Source organism: Oncorhynchus mykiss, chromosome 10 (assembly GCF_057628025.1).
Source record: "Oncorhynchus mykiss isolate SJ-2025 chromosome 10, ASM5762802v1, whole genome shotgun sequence".
NCBI lineage: Eukaryota > Metazoa > Chordata > Actinopteri > Salmoniformes > Salmonidae > Oncorhynchus > Oncorhynchus mykiss.
This window is the reverse complement of record NC_143031.1, coordinates 30087821-30104135: the sequence shown is the minus strand read 5'-3', so window position 1 is coordinate 30104135 and position 16315 is coordinate 30087821. Positions and strand designations below refer to the sequence as shown.

Sequence of the window (16315 nt, the reverse complement as noted above, 5' to 3'; positions counted from 1 at the left end):
AACCCCTAAACTCTTGTTTCAGCTAAGCAAATATCATGGCTGGTGAAGGATCCAGATCAACCAGAGAAATCAAAGGTTTTAAGAGTGGCCATGATTGGTTCCCCAAATTATGGCAAGTCCACACTGTCCAACCAACTGCTTGGCAGAAAGGTAGTTCACTTTACTGTACTGGCCAGTTTCTTCAGTTTAAGCTATAAACATCATGGCATCAGTCAGCATGGAGTTTATTTTCCATTAACACCAGTTTCTTTGAACATGATCTCTTATAGGTGTTTGTTGTTTCCAAGAAAGTGCATACCACACCGGCCCGTGCCCTCGATGTTCTCACAGTAGATGACACAAGTGAGAATCACCTCTCAGACCATGCATTGCATTGAGCATAGCAGACATTTGGCAATTGTTCATTATTTGATCAGTGCTGTGTTACATTATGTACAGTATCTGTCCAATATACAAACTTTATATTTATTAGATAACCACACTTATACAGTTGAAATCAGAAGTTTACATACACTTAGGTTGGAGTCACTTCTTCGGGATAGGGGGCAGCATTTTCACTTTTGGATAAATAGCATGCCCAATTTCAACTTCCTGCTACTCATCCCCAGAATATAAGATATGCATATTATTAGTAGATTTGGATAGAAAACACTCTGAAGTTTCTAAAACTGTTTGAATCATGTCTGTGAGTATAACAGAACTTATGTAGCAGGAAAAATCCAGAGGACAAACCATTCAGATTTTTGTTTGTTTTGAAGTCACTGTCTATTCAATGAGTTTTCATTGGGAAACTAGATTTCTAAGGGACTTGTTTGCAGTTCCTACTGCTTCCACTAGATGTCACCAGTCTTTAGAAATTGGTTGAGGTTATTACTTTGTGTAATGAAGAAGTACGGCCATCTTGAATGAGTGTCACGTTATGTGTACTGTTTGATAGTTGTGCAAGACCAGAAAGGTAGCGTTAGTTTGTTGTCTTCCTGTATTGAACACAGATAGTCCCGTCTACAATTTGATCGATTATTAACGTTTAAAAATACCGAAAGTTGTATTACAAAAGTACTTTGAAATGTTTTGGCAAAGTTTACAGGTAACTTTTGAGATATTTTGTAGTGACGTTGCGCACATTGGAACCTGTGTTTTTCTGGATCAACCGCGCCAAATAAATGGACATTTTGGATATATATCAACGGAATTAACCGAACAAAAGGATAATTTGTGATGTTTATGGGACATATTGGAGTGCCAACAAAAGAAGCTCGTCAAAGGTAAGGCATGATTTATATTTTATTTCTACGTTTTGTGTAGTGCCTGCAGGGTTGAAATATGCTATTCTCTCTTTGTTTACTGTTGTGCAATCATCAGAAAATAGCATCTTATGCTTTCGCCGAAAAGCCTTTTTGAAATCTGATATGTTGGCTGGATTCACAACGAGTGTAGCTTTAATTTGGTATCTTACATGTGTGATTTAATGAAAGTTAGATTTTTATAGTATTTTATTTGAATTTGGCGCAAGCGTCCCGCCTATCCCAGAGAGGTTAAATTTGTTCATGAGTGCGCCACTGGAGCGAGACCTTTTCTTTCTCTCTTGTATTGAAAAGTTTACCGTCCGGTTGAAATATTAGCGATTATTTACTGTAAAAACAACCTGAGGATTGATTACAAAAAACATTTGACATGTTTCTACGAACTTTACGGATACTATTTGGAATTTTCGTCTGCCCGTCGGGACCTGCACGAGCCTGTGGATTACTAAACAAAACACGCCAACTAAATGGAGGATTTTGGATATAAAGAGAATCTTTATGGAACAAAACAAACATTTATTGTGTAACTGGGAGTCTCGTGAGTGCAAACATAACGATGCACTTGTGATTTCATGAAAATTAAATATTTGTAGTAATTTAATTTGAATTTGGCGCTCTGCAATTCACCGGACGTTGACGAAAATGATCCCGCTAAAGGGATCGGTGCTCCAAGAGGTTTTAAAACTCGTTTTTCAACCACTCCACAAATGTCTTGTAAACAAACTAGTTTTTATTTTTTTTATTTTTTATTTTTACCCCTTTTTCTCCCAAATTTCGTGGTATCCAATTGTTTAGTAGCTACTATCTTGTCTCATCGCTACAACTCCCGTACGGGCTCGGGAGAGATGAAGGTTGAAATCAAATTTTATTTGTCACATACACATGGTTAGCAGATGTTAATGCGAGTGTAGCGAAATGCTTGTGCTTCTAGTTCCGACAATGCAGTAATAACAAGTAATCTAACTAACAATTCCAAAACTACTGTCTTGTACACAGTGTAAGGGGATAAAGAATATGTACATAAGGATATATGAATGAGTGATGGTACAGAGCAGCATAGGCAAGATACAGTAGATGGTATCGAGTACAGTATGTACAAATGAGATGAGTATGTAAACAAGTGGCATAGTTTAAAGTGGCTAGTGATACATGTATTACATAAGGATACAGTCGATGATATAGAGTACAGTATATACGTATGCATATGAGATGAATAATGTAGGGTAAGTAACATTATATAAGGTAGCATTGTTTAAAGTGGCTAGTGATATATTTACATCATTTCCCATCAATTCCCATTATTAAAGTGGCTGGAGTTGAGTCAGTGTCAGTGTGTTGGCAGCAGCCACTCAGTGTTAGTGGTGGCTGTTTAACAGTCTGATGGCCTTGAGATAGAAGCTGTTTTTCAGTCTCTCGGTCCCAGCTTTGATGCACCTGTACTGACCTCGCCTTCTGGATGATAGCGGGGTGAACAGGCAGTGGCTCGGGTGGTTGATGTCCTTGATGATCTTTATGGCCTTCCTGTGACATCGGGTGGTGTAGGTGTCCTGGAGGGCAGGTAGTTTGCCCCCGGTGATGCGTTGTGCAGACCTCACTACCCTCTGGAGAGCCTTACGGTTGAGGGCGGTGCAGTTGCCATACCAGGCGGTGATACAGCCCGCCAGGATGCTCTCGATTGTGCATCTGTAGAAGTTTGTGAGTGCTTTTGGTGACAAGCCGAATTTCTTCAGCCTCCTGAGGTTGAAGAGGCGCTGCTGCGCCTTCTTCACGATGCTGTCTGTGTGAGTGGACCAATTCAGTTTGTCTGTGATGTGTATGCCGAGGAACTTAAAGCTTGCTACCCTCTCCACTACTGTTCCATCGATGTGGATAGGGGGGTGTTCCCTCTGCTGTTTCCTGAAGTCCACAATCATCTCCTTAGTTTTGTTGACATTGAGTGTGAGGTTATTTTCCTGACACCACACTCCGAGGGCCCTCACCTCCTCCCTGTAGGCCGTCTCGTCGTTGTTGGTAATCAAGCCTACCACTGTTGTGTCGTCCGCAAACTTGATGATTGAGTTGGAGGCGTGCGTGGCCACGCAGTCGTGGGTGAACAGGGAGTACAGGAGAGGGCTCAGAAGGCACCCTTGTGGGGCCCCAGTGTTGAGGATCAGCGGGGAGGAGATGTTGTTGCCTACCCTCACCACCTGGGGGCGGCCCGTCAGGAAGTCCAGTACCCAGTTGCACAGGGCGGGGTCGAGACCCAGGGTCTCGAGCTTGATGACGAAAGTCATGCGTCCTCCGATACACAACCCACCAAGCCACACTGCGTCTTAACACAGCGCACATCCAAACCAGAAGCCAGCCTCACCAATGTGTCGGATGAAACACTGTGCACCTGGCAACCTTGGTTAACGCGCACTGCGCCCGGCCCGCCACAGGAGTCGCTGGTGTGCGATGAGACAAGGTAATCCCTACCGGCCAAACCCTCCCTAACTCGGACGACGCTAGGCCAATTGTGCGTCGCCCCACGGACCTCCCGGTCGCGGCAGAGCCTGAGCACGAACCCATAGTCTCTGGTGTCACAGCTGGCGCTGTAGTACAGCGCCCTTAATAACCACTGCACCACCCGGGAGGCCAACAAACTAGTTTTTGCAAGTTGGTTAGGACATCTACAGTGGGGCAAAAAAGTATTTAGTCAGCCACCAATTGTGCAAGTTCTCCCACTTAAAAAGATGAGAGAGGCCTGTAATTTTCATCATAGGTACACTTCAACTATGACAGACAAAATTAGAGAGAAAAAATTCAGAAAATCACATTGTAGGATTTTTTATGAATTTATTTGCAAATTATGGTGGAAAATAAGTATTTGGTCAATAACAAAAGTTTATCTCAATACTTTGTTATATACCCTTTGTTGGCAATGACAGAGGCCAAACGTTTTCTGTAAGTCTTCACAAGGTTTTCACACACTGTTGCTGGTATTTTGGCCCATTCCTCCATGCAGATCTCCTCTAGAGCAGTGATGTTTTGGGGCTGTTGCTGGTCTGTCATGCTGAAAGACCCAGCCACGTTTTATCTTCAATGCCCTTGCTGATGGAAGGAGGTTTTCACTCAAAATCTCATGATACATTGCCCCATTCATTCTTTCCTTTACACGGATCAGTCGTCCTGGTCCCTTTGCAGAAAAACAGCCCCAAAGCATAATGTTTCCACCCCCATGCTTCACAGTAGGTATGGTGTTCTTTGGATGCAACTCAGCGTTCTTTGTCCTCCAAACACGACGAGTTTTTACCAAAAAGTTCTATTTTGGTTTCATCTGACCATATGACATTCTCCCAATCTTCTTCTGGATCATCCAAATGCTATCTAGCAAACTTCAGACGGGCCTGGACATGTACTGGCTTAAGCAGGGGGACACGTCTGGCACTGCAGGATTTGAGTCCCTGGCGGCGTAGTGTGTTACTGATGGTAGGCTTTGTTACTTTGGTAGATGGCATCATGAGGGAGGACAATTATGTGGATATATTGAAGCAAAATCTCAAGACAAGCTTAGTCTTCCAAATGGACAATGTCCCCAAGCATACTTCCAAAGTTGTGGCAAAATGGCTTAAGGACAACAAAGTCAAGGTATTGGAGGCCATCACAAAGCCCTGACCTCAATCCTATAGAAAATTTGTGGGCAGAACTGAAAAAACTTGTGCAAGCAAGGAAGCCTACAAATCTGACTCAATTACACCAGCTCTGTCAGGAGGAATGGGCCAAAATTCACCCAACTTATTGTGGGAAGCTTGTGGAAGGCTACCTGAAATGTTTGACCCAAGTTAAACAATTTTAAAGGCAATGTTACCAAATACTAATTGAGTGTATGTAAAACATTAACACACTGGGAATGTGATGAAAGAAATAAAAGCTGAAATAAATCATTCTCTCTACTATTATTCTGACATTTCACATTCTTAAAAGAAAGTGGTGATCCTAACTGACCTAAGATAGGGACATTCTACTAGGATAAAATGTCAGGAATTGTGAAAAACTGAGTTTACATGTATTTGGCTGAGGTGTATGTAAACTTCCGACTTCAACTGTACATGTATACTTATACATTCTCTCTCTAGATTTTACTTGACACTCCTGGACTCACTACACCTTCAAAAGTCAAGAGGTGATTTGTTACACCGGTTTCATTACTGTGGTATTGCAGTGCATAAAATGAAATAGGCGAATCTCCAACGGGCTATTTATCTTCTCCACAGGCACCAGCTGGAGAAGTCTCTCCTCGAGGATCCTTGGAATATTGTCAAGGAAGCTGACCGTGGTACTGCACGATTCTTCACTTTTTGCAACTTTTCGGGCACACAGATGATTGCTGCAAGGCTATTGCTTTTCAGACAGTCTAGTCTATGCTTTTTAAACAATATGTGGCCCCACACATTTTGCAATTCCTTTGAAATAAAATAATTTTGGGCAAATGACAATGCACTGCATTGTGTTTAGGTCCTCTTGTTGTTGTTATCTCTTCAGTGGTGATAATGGTGGATGTGTCGGACAAGTGGGCCTGCAACAAGCTAGACTTTGAGGTCCTGAAATGCCTGACCCAGTACCCAGATGTCCCAGCAGTCCTAGTTCTCAATAAGGTACTTCTCTATTTATATAGCAGACACATGCAAACCTCATCCTCTCTCCATGGCCTCATCTTAAATATGCACTGAGGTGAGATTGTGGTTGTCATATGATATAATGCATTATTAGCATGTAATATACTAGGAACTGTCTACTACATATGAATTGTTACATGAACCCTCTACTGTGTGTATGGCACAGGTTGACTCGCTGAAGAGCAAGAGCAGGTTGTTGGAGATTACAGCAGATCTGACATGTGGAGTGGTGAATGTGCGGAAGCTGCAGGTCCGCAGTGTGATCAAGCCCCCCTGGGCTGAGAGGAGGACGGACAGGGAGACCAGGACACCAGGGTCTGGAGATGAGGGCGAGCCAGGTGGTGATGTGGCTCCTCATGAGGGCAGTGAGGCCCAGTCGTGGCTGAGTAAAGAGCAGCTGAGAGCTCTGAAGACCCAACAGGGCAGGGCCCACTTCAAGGATGTCTTCATGCTCTCTGCTGTGGATAGAGAGGATGTGGAGACACTGAAGGTGATGGTAGCTTATGCTCATATACAGACTAGAAGCAAATCTGATACCAAGTAGACAAGTACACTCACTGTGGAATAATTAAAGTTCTTTAAAACCCATGGAAAGCAATTGCGTCTATGTTGATGTGTGACAACTAATATTGCTATTGACATCATGTCTGTCTGTCCTACAGAGGTACCTAGTAGTAGGGTCAAAGCCTGGTTCTTGGCAATACCACAGTGACGTTCTGACTGACTCCTGAGGAGGTCTGCACCAACACTGTCAGAGAGAAAACTACCTGCCCTCCAGGACACCTATACCACCTGATGTCACAGGAAGGCTATAAAGATCATTAAGGACAACAACCACCCGAGCCACTGCCTGTTCACCCCGCTATCATCCAGAATGCGAGGTCAGTACAGGTGCATCAAAGCAGGGACCGAGAGACTGAAAAACAGCTTCTATCTCAAGGCCATCAGACTGTTAAACAGCCACCACTAACATTAAGTGGCTGCTGCCAACACACTGACTCAACTCCAGCCACTTTAATAATGGGAATTGATGGAAAATATATCACTAGCCACTTTAAACAATGCTACTTAATATAATGTTTACATACCCTACATTACTCATCTCATATGTATATGTATATACTGTAATCTGTAATCTACTGCATCTTTATGTAATACATGTATCACTAGCCACTTTAAACTATGCCACCTTGTTTACTCATCTCATATGTACAGTGGGGCAAAAAAGTATTTAGTCATCCACCAATTGTGCAAGTTCTCCCACTTAAAAAGATGAGTGAGGCCTGTAATTTTCATCATAGGTACACTTCAACTATGACAGACAAAATGAGAAAAAAAATCCAGAAAATCACATTGTAGGATTTTTAATGAATTTATTTGCAAATTATGGTGGAAAATAAGTATTTGGTCATTAACAAAAGTTTATCTCAATACTTTGTTATATACCCTTTGTTGGCAATGACAGAGTTCAAACGTTTTCTGTAAGTCTTCACAAGGTTTTCACACACTGTTGCTGGTATTTTGGCCCATTCCTGCATGCAGATCTCCTCTAGAGCAGTGATGTTTTGGGGCTCCAGGACCTTGAAATGCCTCTTACGAAGCCACTCCTTCGTTGCCCGGGCGGTGTGTTTGGGATCATTGTCATGCTGAAAGACCCAGCCACGTTTCAAAATCTCACGATACATGGCCCCATTCATTCTTTCCTTTACACGGATCAGTCGTCCTGGTCCCTTTGCAGTAAAACAGCCTCAAAGCATGATGTTTCCAACCCCATGCTTCACAGTAGGTATGGTGTTCTTTGGATGCAAGCATTCTTTGTCCTCCAAACACAACGAGTTGAGTTTTTACCAAAAAGTTCTATTTTGGTTTCATCTGACCATATGACATTCTCCCAATCTTCTTCTGGATCATCCAAATGCTATCTAGCAAACTTCAGACGGGCCTGGACATGTACTGGCTTAAGCAGGGGGACACGTCTGGCACTGCAGGATTTGAGTCCCTGGCGGCGTAGTGTGTTACTGATGGTAGGCTTTGTTACTTTGGTCCCAGCTCTCTGCAGGTCATTCACTAGGTCCCCCCGTGTGGTTCTGGTATTTTTGCACACCGTTCTTGTGATCATTTTGACCCCATGGGTGAGATCTTGCGTGGAGCCCCAGATCGAGGGAGATTATCAGTGGTCTTGTATGTCTTCCATTTCCCAATAATTGCTCCCACAGTTGATTTCTTCAAACCAAGCTGCTTACCTATTGCAGATTCAGTCTTCCCAGCCTGGTGCAGGTCTACAATTTTGTTTCTGGTGTCCTTTGACAGCTCTTTGGTCTTGGCCATAGTTGAGTTTGGAGTGTGACTGTTTGAGGTTGTGTACAGGTGTCTTTTATACTGATAACAAGTTCAAACAGGTGCCATTAATACAGGTAACGAGTGGAGGACAGAGGAGCCTCTTAAAGAAGAAGTTACAGGCCTGTGAGAGCCAGAAATCTTGCTTGTTTGTAGGTGACCAAATACTTATTTTCCACCATAATTTGCAAATACATTCATTAAAAATCCTACAATGTGATTTTCTGGATTTTTTTCTTCTCATTTTGTCTGTCATAGTTGAAGTGTACCTATGATGAAAATTACAGGCCTCTCTCATCTTTTTAAGTGGTAGAACTTGCACAATTGGTGGCTGACTAAATACTTTTTTGCCCCACTGTATATACTGTACTCGATACCATCTACTGCATCTTGCCTATGCCGTTCTGTACCATCACTCATTCATATATCTTTATGTACATATTCTTTATCCCTTTACACTTGTGTGTATAAGGTAGTAGTTTTGGAATTGTTAGGTTAGATTACTCGTTGGTTATTACTGCATTGTCGGAACTAGAAGCACAAGCATTTCACTACACTCGCATTAACATCTGCTAACCATGTGTATGTGACAAATAAATTTGATTTGATTTGATTTTGAGAAGCTTCTCAAGCCTCTGCCCAATGAAGTGCCCTACACAATGACACAGGTGCCTTGTCATTATGGATGCACGCAGACTTCACAGCCAGACAATACACTGCACTCATATAGCCACATGCAGATGTAGTGCGTGTGCATGTCAACCATTTTAACTGTCAAGAGCTATCTCCTATCCCAGCTTGAGATGTATTGTAGGTCCAGTGTCCAATCACAATGATTTACACTTTAGTCCCTAATATATGATGATTATGTGCCAGACATAAACATTGTAGCACATATAGAGAAATACTCACAGTAGTACTACCATTGAAATTGTATAAACTATTTTTTGCTCTCAATTGCAGTCGATTGACTTGTGGCACGACAGGGGGAATGGAGAGCTGGATATAGCAGTAAAACTGTATGTGAAGAAAGAAAGTCACATGGTAAGTGTGTTGCATTTTTCAGTACTATTTTGAATGTTGATTTAGATACAGTGCCCTCTGTAATTATTGGGACAGTGAAGCATTAAAAATAAAATTAATAATCTTTATACTTCAACATTTTGGATTTGAACTCAAACAATGATTATAAGGTTAAAGTGTTTTCATTCATATCGGGTGAACCATTTAGAAATTACAGCACTTTTTGTACATAGTCCTCTGATTTTAGGGGAGCAAAAGTATTGGGAAAAATTCACATATATGTTTATTAAAGTAGTAAAAAGTTAGGTGAATAATGATGAGTGAGAAAGTTACAGATGCTCAAATTTCATAACCCCCCCCCCCAAAAAAAAATGCTAACATCCCCTGTTATTGTCATGGTGAGAGGTTAGCATGTCTTGGGGGTACAATATTTGTGCTTTCTCACTCATCATTATTTACGATTCATTCAGGATTATCCGTAATCATGGTAGCATCCACATTTATTAACAATAAAAGTGACTCCAAAATGACACACTACATTATTTACCATGCATTTCTATTGGGCACAAACTAATCTGAAACACAACCAAAACAAAGAGCAATGCATCCAACAAATGTGTAGAGTCATTGCGTGCTATGTATATGGGAACAAATACCTACATTTTTACTACTTTAATACACATGTACAGTTGAAGTCGGAAGTTTACATACACCTTAGCCAACTACATTTAAACTCAGTTTTTCACAATTCCTGACATTAAAATCCTAGTAAAAATTCCCTGTCTTAGGTCAGTTAGGATCACTACTTTATTTGAAGAATGTGAAATGGCATAATAATAGTAGAAATAATTATTTATTTCAGCTTTTATTACTTTCATCACATTCCCAGTGAGTCAGAAGTTTACATACACTCAATTAGTATTTGGTAGCTATTTTGCCACAACTTTGGAAGTATGCTTGGGGTCATTGTCCGTTTGGAAGACCCATTTGAGACCAAGCTTTAGCTTCCTCACTGATGTCTTGAGATGTTGCTTCAATATATCCACATAATTGTCCTTCCTCATCATGCCATCTATTTTGTGAAGTGCATCAGTCCCTCCTGTAGCAAAGCACCCACACAACATGATGCTGCCACCCCCATTCTTCACGGTTGGGATGGTGTTCTTCGGCTTGCAAGCCTCCCCCTTTTTCCTCCAAACATAATGATGGTCATTATGGCCAAACTGTTCTATTTTTCTTTCATCAGACCAGAGGACATTTCTCCAAAAAGTACAACCTTTGTCCCCATGTGCAGTTGCAAACCGTAGTCTGGCTTTTTTATGGCGGTTTTAGAGCAGTGGCTTGTTCCTTGCTGAGCGGCCTTTCAGGTTATGTCAATATAGGACTCGTTGTACTGTGGATATAGAGACTTTTGTACCTGTTTCCTCCAGCATCTTCACAAGATCCTATGCTGTTGTTCTGGGATTGATTTGCACTTTTCACACCAAAGTACGTTCATCTCTAGGAGACAGAACGCGTCTCCTTACTGAGCGGTTTGACGGTTGTGTGGTCCCATGGTGTGTATACTTGCATACTATTGTTTGTACAGATGAACGTGGTACATTCAGGAGTTTGGAAATTGCTTCCAAGGATGAACCAGACTTGTGGAGGTCTACAATTTTTTTTCTGAGATCTTGGCTGAATTCTTTTGATTTTACCACGATGACAAGAAAAGAGGCACTGAGTTTGAAGGTTGGCCTTGAAATACATCCACAGGTACACCTCCAATTGACTCAAATTATGTCAATTAGCCTATCAGAAGCTTCTAAAGCCATAACATAATTTTCTGGAATTTTCCAAGCTGTTTAAAGGCACAGTCAACTTAGTCTATGTAAACATCTGACCCACTGGAATTGTGATACAGTGAATTATAACTTAAATAATCTGTCTGTAAACAATTGTTGGAAAAATTACTTGTGTCATGCATAAAGTAGATGGGGGGACTATGTACAAAAAGTGGTGTGATTTATATACGGTATGGATTAAAATATATGGATGAAAAAAAACTCAAATAAAAATGACAGTCTGCCCTTTAACTTCATAATCATTGTTTGGAGTACAGAGCCAAAAGAAGAAAAAATACTTCACTGTCCCAATAATTACGGAGGATGCTGTATATGTCCCCTGTTGTGAAACATGTCAATGACACCCCCACCAACCTAACTACCCAGTTACTAATGAACATGTGAGAAGCCATCAGTGGAAGAAGATAAAGACAAGAAGGAGAGAAGCAACTGGAACTTTCTCGCAGACGGATAGTGGTTCCATGCTCTATGTGTGTGGCCTTTCACACAGGCCTGTCGATGTGTCGACAGATAGTTCATCTGAACCGGCTGTTTTTGACTTCTTCCCCTCCCCCCTTACATCACTATGGTACATTCCCATAGTGATTCTACAGCTTGCTTTTACATGACATCTCTGTCAGGTTTGGAGTCAATTCCATTTCTATTCAGTTAGGAAGTGAACTGAACATTTCAATTTCAGTTCCGAGCAACAAGGGAAATTGGAATAGCAATTTCAATGTGCTTCCTGAATTGACTGAATTGAAATGGAATTGACCCCAACTCTGATCTGTATCCTGTCACAACCATTTCCCCCTAATGTTTAAGAGATGAAGCTGCTCAGCTATGTGTCCTCTGACTGATGATTACATGTGTAGATTAACTGTTTTTTCAGACTCTTTAGCTTCAAGTCACTATACCTGGAGTTCTTTAGCCTGTAATAACTTGTAAATATTTGAGCATACTCCTTTTTAAACCATACTTTTTTCATGTCAGACAGACTGGATGAATGTTAGTCTATATCTGCAGTGGTGCAGCAGTGCTCAGTGATGTAAACTTGATCACTGCACCAGACTACTCTCTAGTTTTCATTCAGTTAAGTGAATGATGACAGAGTTGAAAGTCATTGATTTACTGTATATTTGGTTGTTAGGACCGAGTGAGTATTACAGTATAAATTCTTCTTATCTGCTGTAGTAACTGGGGTCCTCTTGTGGACTTAAAACATTGGCATTATATTGAAATGCATGCTCATATTAATATAATGTATTTCCTTTTCTCTGTTTTTTTATTTCTCCCGGTGACAGAAAATGGTGATTGGCCAGGCTGGTCAGATGGTTGCCAGAGAGGCTGGAGAGGACCTTAGCACTGTGTTCCTCAGGGAGGTCAAGCTGAGGCTCTCGGTGAAGGTGAAGAATTGAAGAGGATTATGGGAAACAGAGTATTGTGATCATCTGGGGCAAACACAGTATTATGGTGGCCTAGTGTGTTGGAAATTAACATTGTTGGACTCTACGGATTCTTTGGACACTATACTCAGTGAAAGATCTGACTGGTTTCTATTGCTTGACTGTGGACAGACCTACAGCTGAACTGTGCTGCTGAGAGCTTGTGAGTGCTCATCGTGAGTCAGCTATTGAGAGTTAATGGAAACACAGAGTGACAGCTCTCTCCCCTTGAACTTGTTCTCAGCCTTTTCTACTGTCACTTCTCTCAAGGGTCATCATACTGTATTCTTGCATAAGCATTGCTCTTGAGTAAAGGATGACTTGTGTAAATTTTTGCATATATTTTCCACAGGTTTGTCTTTCAGAGCTTCTGTAACATAATATCTTGTAATTATAATTTTATCTCTCACCTCTGTTATTTAAATGGATATATTTTGGTGTGTGTGTGGTGAGGAGAACTGTGAAAAGGTTTTTGTTTTATTTAAGGTTACCAGAACCTTCCCCTTGGCAGTAGACCTCTGCCTCACCTGGCCCTGTGATGATTGAACTGGGAGTAGCACAGTCACGTTCTGTCTGTCGAATGTCCCTGTTGTGCTATCCACCCCCTGTCTCTCTCCTCTCACTCTTCTCTCTCTCTGTCAGCTGACAATAGCATTGCTGTCCCCTCAAGCCTTGATTTCATATTTTTCCTCGCTAGCTCTCTTTCTATCTTTCCTTCTTATTCTCGCTCTCAAAGCAAAACCCCTGAGGACTGAATTTTTTCTCTTTAATGGAATTCAAAATAGAGCGCTGACCTGCTGGTAAAATAGAGTGCTGACCTGCTGGTAAAATGGAGTGCTAACCTGCTGGTAAAATAGAGTGCTAACCTGCTGGTAAAATGGAGTGCTAACCTGCTGGTAAAATGGAGTGCTAACCTGCTGGTAAAATAGAGTGCTAACCTGCTGGTAAAATAGAGTGCTAACCTGCTGGTAAAATAGAGTGCTAACCTGCTGGTAAAATAGAGTGCTGACCTGCTGGTAAAATAGAGTGCTGACCTGCTGGTAAAATAGAGTGCTGACCTGCTGGTAAAATAGAGTGCTGACCTGCTGGTAAAATAGAGTGCTGACCTGCTGGTAAAATAGAGCGCTGACCTGCTGGTAAAATGGAGCGCTGACCTGCTGGTAAAATGGAGCGCTGACCTGCTGGTAAAATGGAGCGCTGACCTGCTGGTAAAATGGAGCGCTGACCTGCTGGTAAAATGGAGCGCTGACCTGCTGGTAAAATGGAGCGCTAACCTGCTGGTAAAATGGAGCGCTAACCTGCTGGTAAAATGGAGCGCTAACCTGCTGGTAAAGTAGAGCGCTAACCTGCTGGTAAAATAGAGCGCTAACCTGCTGGTAAAATAGAGCGCTAACCTGCTGGTAAAATAGAGCGCTAACCTGCTGGTAAAATGGAGCGCTGACCTGCAGGTAAAATGGAGCGCTGACCTGCAGGTAAAATGGAGCGCTGACCTGCTGGTAAAATAGAGCGCTGACCTGCTGGTAAAATAGAGCGCTGACCTGCTGGTAAAATAGAGATCTGACCTGCTGGTAAAATAGAGCGCTGACCTGCTGGTAAAATAGAGCGCTGACCTGCTGGTAAAATAGAGCGCTGACCTGCTGGTAAAATAGAGCGCTGACCTGCTGGTAAAATAGAGCGCTGACCTGCTGGTAAAATAGAGCGCTGACCTGCTGGTAAAATAGAGCGCTGACCTGCTGGTAAAATAGAGCGCTGACCTGCTGGTAAAATAGAGCGCTGACCTGCTGGTAAAATAGAGTGCTGACCTGCTGGTAAAATAGAGTGCTGACCTGCTGGTAAAATAGAGTGCTGACCTACTGGTAAAATAGAGTGCTGACCTGCTGGTAAAATAGAGTGCTGACCTGCTGGTAAAATAGAGTGCTGACCTGCTGGTAAAATAGAGTGCTGACCTGCTGGTAAAATAGAGTGCTGACCTGCTGGTAAAATAGAGTGCTGACCTGCTGGTAAAATAGAGTGCTGACCTGCTGGTAAAATAGAGCGCTGACCTGCTGGTAAAATAGAGCGCTGACCTGCTGGTAAAATAGAGCGCTGACCTGCTGGTAAAATGGAGCGCTGACCTGCTGGTAAAATGGAGCGCTGACCTGCTGGTAAAATGGAGCGCTGACCTGCTGGTAAAATGGAGCGCTAACCTGCTGGTAAAATGGAGCGCTAACCTGCTGGTAAAATGGAGCGCTAACCTGCTGGTAAAATGGAGCGCTAACCTGCAGGTAAAATGGAGCGCTAACCTGCTGGTAAAATGGAGCGCTAACCTGCTGGTAAAATGGAGCGCTAACCTGCTGGTAAAATGGAGCGCTAACCTGCTGGTAAAGTAGAGCGCTAACCTGCTGGTAAAATAGAGCGCTAACCTGCTGGTAAAATAGAGCGCTAACCTGCTGGTAAAATGGAGCGCTAACCTGCTGGTAAAATGGAGCGCTAACCTGCAGGTAAAATGGAGCGCTAACCTGCAGGTAAAATGGAGCGCTAACCTGCTGGTAAAATGGAGAGCTAACCTGCTGGTAAAATGGAGTGCTAACCTGCTGGTAAAATGGAGCGCTAACCTGCTAGTAAAATGGAGTGCTAACCTGCAGGTAAAATGGAGCGCTAATCTGCTGGTAAAATGGAGCGCTATCCTGCTGGTAAAATGGAGAGCTAACCTGCTGGTAAAATCAGTCAGATAATGGTAATTTGGTTTATTTCTCCCCCTCCCTGTAAGTTTGCTCTATGGGCTGTCACTATCCAGGCTATCTTGATGAAAAACAAGTGTGTGCCCTGTGGCCTAAAGCAAGGCCAAAGAGAGAGAGCTGATAAAGAGAGGGAGGGCTGGGGTGTCTCAATGAAGAGAGAGTGAGACTGTGAGAAGAAGAGGGGGGAGAGAGAGGGCTGTCTCAGTTCTCTCTGTCTACAGAAACAGCTGCTATCCATTGATTACACTGACAGTTACACTCCTAACAACCGGATGTTTAGTGCAGAATACTAGAGGTAATCTTCAATTAGACAAACCAACTGCTTTTAAAAAGGTGTACACTGCAAGGAGTATATGAAATGATAAATAAAAAACAGAATAATAATATGTATGCTTTCATACAATTTCATATGTGTAACCTGTCAATGCATTGAGGTGGTAACTTTGGTACAGTATTTAACATTCAGAGTGAGATGTACACCAAGATATTGATAGTCATTCTTTGGTTTTTATTTTTAAACATTATTTCACAAGTCAACAAACATCTTACAATATCAAAATCAGCTCTTAAACACAACTTTGGCTCTTGGTATCACTAAGGTGTTGTAATCAAATGCGACTTCTTGCAAGGAAGATGAGACCAGTCCACCAGTTTTAAGTTTCCTTTAATGCAACTCCAGATGACATTGAGAAGCAGCATTAGAACCCTTACCATTACTAAAACTCAGTAATGGTAACGGTTTGAGTGCCACCTTCTAGCTTCCAACCGCCAGCAGCATCCGTCCATGTGTATACTATTGTAGCTATGACATTGAGAGGCGTCAATAGAACCCTTACCATTGCTAAAACTCAGTAATGGTAACGGTTAGATTGCCACCGTCTAGCTTCCAACCGTCAACAGCTTGTGTGTGTGGTGATAGTATCCGGAGGGGGAATGAGACCCTGGATAGTACATCATCTATACTGTAGTGTCACCATAACGAACTTACAGTATATGATGATATCCTGTCCAGGATACAAGACTAAC

At 42.2% G+C, this 16315-nt stretch overlaps 1 protein-coding gene across 1 annotated transcript; it reads left to right on the top strand.

The window, feature by feature from the left end:
- Positions 1 to 90: 90 nt before the first annotated feature.
- LOC110533621 (GTPase Era, mitochondrial) lies at positions 91 to 12978 on the top strand. The gene is given in 11 exon segments (XM_090188518.1): positions 91 to 150; positions 270 to 342; positions 1195 to 1265; positions 5402 to 5448; positions 5540 to 5601; positions 5808 to 5920; positions 6108 to 6431; positions 6604 to 6665; positions 6667 to 6822; positions 9242 to 9322; positions 12429 to 12978. Coding segments are annotated over 9 exon segments (912 nt in total). The 3' UTR covers positions 6767 to 6822; positions 9242 to 9322; positions 12429 to 12978.
- Positions 12979 to 16315: the final 3337 nt, after the last annotated feature.